General features: G+C 40.0%; 1 protein-coding gene across 1 annotated transcript; it reads right to left on the bottom strand.

Annotated features, from left to right (window-relative positions):
* Positions 1-250: 250 nt before the first annotated feature.
* s100z (S100 calcium binding protein Z) lies at positions 251-2636 on the bottom strand. The gene is made up of 2 exons (XM_022769486.1): positions 2496-2636; positions 251-406 (listed from the first exon to the last, which is right to left on the bottom strand). Exons 1-2 carry the CDS (start codon positions 2634-2636, stop codon positions 251-253), a joined length of 297 nt encoding a protein of 98 aa, XP_022625207.1.
* Between the last annotated feature and the right edge of the window lie 1882 nt (positions 2637-4518).

The following is a 4518-nucleotide window of genomic DNA, read 5'->3' as shown; positions in this document are numbered from 1 at the left end:
TTTCTAACAGCACTTTACTACAAAAATGACTATAACTTGGGTTAAACAAGCTTGGTGCGAGATCACAACGTCATTGTTTAACAGCTCCAGGCTGAACTTTGGTGAGTGTCTACGTTCATATATGTTACATTCATTATTATCCTGTACTGTGGGAGATGCTAAAACAACTTGTTCAACTGATGCGACATTCACTGTGGTGACATTTGGAAAAATGTACAGTTTGGTTTCCAGTTGGTTTTCCTGCAGACGTCTACTTGCTCTTCTTTTTCTGCTCTTGGAAGAAGTCATTGCAGGCGACGGTCAGGGCGGCCACCAACACAACAAACTCATTGAAATCCACCTCGTTGTCTTTGTTAGAGTCCAGGTCGTTCATGATCTTCTCCACCAGCATCGGATCCTTCTGAGACTGGAAACAAAACACAGAGGACGTTATGTGACGGACACTGTATTCCTGTTTGAGCAATTAAAGCTGCCTTCAACACATATAGACGTAGGTCTAAGATATAGGAAACGTATGTAGGATGAGCAACACTCGTGCCGTCGTTTGATTGCTATTGGAGTTTAGTGTTGACTCAAGGCGAAAGCTGCCGCCCGTGTCCAGTGGAGAGCAGAGTGATGTTGCTGTTAAATGACCCATGAGCTGCAGCTGATCACACACGACATTTATTGCTTTGGTCGTTTCCTCCAGGATTGAGAAACAAGACAAGGCTTCTCCTTCCCCACCGTCTCACGGGGCAATGTGATCTTTATGTTGTGGCCGTCGTTGAAGCCAAAGGTTGAAATTAAAACTCCACACTGAAGGCAAACACTTCATTAGGAGAATATCACCAGAGAACTTTTGCATTGTGATTTTTAATGGTCAAAAAGACTCAAAGCTACGTTCGAGCACGAGAGTTAGTTTGTGTCAGAGCTGAGAAACCACAGACACTGAGAGATGAAGAGACAAACAGATAAAATCCTGCAGGTCTGCCCTTGTCATCGTTATCAGCATCAAGATAAATTTGACTTGTAAGGGAAGCATTAGTAATAATAATAAAATAATAATAATAAATATAAATAATTATAAATTCCTCAACATTTCAACCAACCAGCCTGGTTTTAAGCTTTGTAACAGCACAGTTTAACCGACTCAGTGGAGTTTCAATGGTGTATTTAATTATAAAAGCACTAGAATTTTCTCAAATCATGAAGCAACACTTAATCTGTCAATTTATTTTAAAAAACTATGAATTCAAAATCACCAGCGTGGGATTTATTTTTCGACAACCGCACTTCATGAAGTCTTGAATAATATTTGTCAAATCGTCTCCTTTGACCTAATAAAATAAATGAGTTTAATATAAACTAAAAAGCAGTCTAAATAAAAACTAAATTAATAATAGAGAATAATTAAAAGTAAAGAAAAAATAAAACATGGCTGTCCAGCAGTTTCAGTGTGGGGAGCATCTTTTAAATATTAACCACCTCATTTCTAAAATAAACTATAAATATACAGTAATCTACCAGGACGCGGTTTCCAAGTGTCAAAGTTTTCAGTCAGAGGAAACTGAGGGTGAATGTTGGTCTCGCTGGGGCTGCGTCTATCTCAGAGGAGACTGTAGCCCGCGGGGATGTGGTGACATCATGGCGGCGTCTATATTTGGAGGCGATATGGGCCACTGATGATGATGATGATGATGATGATGATGATGTGTGAGCACCTGAGGCTTCCCATCCACATGAGGGAAGACAAGAAGTGAAGAGAAAATATATATATATCTGAAGGCATCGGAAGTTTTAGGCCTCGGCCGTTCGGTTGACACGTTGGTCTCAATCATTTGAAATCTCAGGTTTGCACACTCTGCTGTCACACACACACACACACACACACACACACCGGGGCTTATTACAAATGCCCTTATCTATCTCTGTCTCCACATCCTTTATTTCCCACAGTGCTTTGTTGCGAGAGCCACCAGCAGTTACACTTTGACAGCAGGATAGCAATCGATGAAAAACAATTTTCCTCGAACAAGGTCAGAGCGCTCTTCTTTTTTCTTTTTTTTTTGAATCATTTGAAAACAGGGTTATCTCATTTCACTGTTGAGCCAGTGAAGCAAGATCCTTAATTGTTAAAGTACCGTGATCACTACTGGTCATTAATTAATCAATTGAGCCAATACAGGGAGATGTAAAGGCCACACTCTGGTGCACTAACACATTCCCCGTAATTAAAATGGATACTCGCTGTGAGGATGGTCATATATCTCTTCTGGTGCATCAGACCTCCACCGAGGCCAATGTCAAACAACACACACCGGACGTCATCGGAAAAATTTTTTCAAATTCACAGTGAATGATCCAGATCTGCCCCGAAATTTCACGAGTTGGTCCCTGACCCATGAGCCGTCCCTCCACTGAGCTCGGTGCAGATCGGCTCAGTACTTTATCTTTTTGCGTTATCTTCCTGACAAACGGACGCTGGTGAAAAGAAAATGTTGAAAAGTCTACTTTACCGTGAGGAAGTCAGTGAGCTCGCTGTTCAAAAGCTGCTTCAACTCGCCCTTGTTGAGCTTGTATTTGTCTCCGTCATTCCCAGAGTAGTTGTAGAAAACTGCTATCAGTGCGTCCATCGCACCCTCGAGCTGGCTCGGCATTCTGCTGGAAGGATCGAAACTCTTGCAGCTTCCTGAAAAGGATGAAGTGTTTTTATGTTTTAACACATTTAATTGAATCAAACGAACAATATTCACATACGGACTAATTATCTGTCGGTGGGAGAGGAGTCCTTACCTGGTTAGAGTCCTGCACAAATGTGATGAGAGACGCTGCGGCACAGCTTGTTTATCAGGAAGTGAGGAGAGGCTGTGTGGGCCATCCTCTATCCGTGTGCTGATAATTAATTCCACAGGTGAGACGCCCATGGTAACTGTCTTCCTTTCCAGGTTTTAATCAATGCTGTTAAGTGAAAAACAAAACGCGCACCAGTGTAACCCTGCGGGCCTCGTGGGTATTCATCAAACCCTGAGCCGTGCTGTGGGCCTTCACACATGTGTCCACATCGCTTGATAGCCGACATCCCTGAAGTGACTCCAGCGCTCTGCAATACTTCATCAGAGGGAGGATGGGTTTAGACCTGTCAGAGAAATCTCTCTTGTATCTGAAAGGAAGATGATCTAATTGTTTAATGTGTCTGTAACAGGTGCATTTAGCTCATTTTTCCTTTTTTTTATGACTGTTTTTACTGATTAAAGTCACGTCTAAATACAGTTATCTTAGTGCACGACCCAGGAAAACACTGTTACTGTAGGAGTGATAAACTGGTGACATCATTTTGTTTTATTCTAGACACTTATAGCCCGTTATTACTGATGTGGTTAATGTTGGTGGATGAGAAACAGTACACGGGAAAACATCAGCTGGACGATAACTATGATGTATTTCTCTCAGGGGATTCGACAGGTTTCCATCTTTGTTTTCTTTTTACAGAAGTGGACAGAAAAGAAAAGCTGTGAAATGTGAAACTTTTTTAATATACTTGACCACTTGTATTTGACATTTGGAAAAAGAACTGCAATAATAACTACAGAGTTCTTGTGAGACTTATTGTCGAGTGCATCAGGTCAAAAACTCTTGATTTGAATTGAAGACATTGTCTCTGTAAAGTAAACGTGTCACACTGTCACATCCCAAACAGAGGGAAAACAAAACTTCAAGTTAATGAACACTGAATTATATTCTTGTGTATTTCTGCTTTATTGAATAACAACAAAACAAAATAGGAGGGCGGGAAATACACTACTGATTTATTTTGCCAAAAAACCCTTTGAGGGAAAAGATTTGTTTTTATTTGAGTGTAGAAAGTGATACGAAGGTGTCTGCTGGGGACGGACGGCAGGACTTTGAGTTCTCAACCTGAATCCTAGATGTGATTCAGTTTAGGCAACAAAAGCACTTTGGTTCAGGTCGAGTGGAAGGTTGTGATTTGATATAGATGTTTATAAAGCTTGAAGTCACTTTGACCATGTCTGTATTTTAGCCCAGACCATTATTTTCTAACATTCAACCAAGTGCTATGAAACATAACCTTAAAAACATGAGCAAATGTTGTTTGGCAAGTTAATATTGTAGTAAAAACACATAGAAAATACATCATCGGCTGGTTCCTTATTATATTGACAAGAAAACATAAATCTGATGAAACTAGCTTAACTTAAAGTCTGCTCCCACTCTCTTTTCTGTTTAAATGTGGGATTGTTTATTCAAACGTGACATTTTAATCCTCCTGTTTAATCTTTTAGCTCATATTATTATTTCAGAATGTGTATACTTTAAAATGATGGGGAAAAAAAATCACTAAAAAATCACAACAAACATGTTTCTGCCCCAAAATCAACCACTGGTTTCATGTCATTTAGGTTTTGATAAAGTTGAATTAAAAATGTTGCAGTGACTTGCTTTGCTTCTTTCTTCACTATCAGGTTTCAGAATCACCATGTTCACATTGTAGTGGTTTATTTTTAGCAGCAGCAGCAGCAG

Source organism: Seriola dumerili, unplaced genomic scaffold, assembly GCF_002260705.1.
Source record: "Seriola dumerili isolate Sdu_G_001 unplaced genomic scaffold, Sdu_1.0 BDQW01003014.1, whole genome shotgun sequence".
NCBI lineage: Eukaryota > Metazoa > Chordata > Actinopteri > Carangiformes > Carangidae > Seriola > Seriola dumerili.
The sequence above is the reverse complement of the archived record's forward strand: the minus strand, read 5'-3'. Positions and strand labels throughout refer to the sequence as shown.

Excerpts from the sequence above, each read along its gene's own strand:
- s100z (XM_022769486.1), bottom strand. The coding sequence starts at position 2,636 with ATGCCGAGCCAGCTCGAGGGTGCGATGGACGCACTGATAGCAGTTTTC. Across the intron at positions 407-2,495 it reads AGCTCACTGACTTCCTCACG|TCTCAGAAGGATCCGATGCT; the intron begins GTAAAGTAGACT and ends TTTTGTTTCCAG.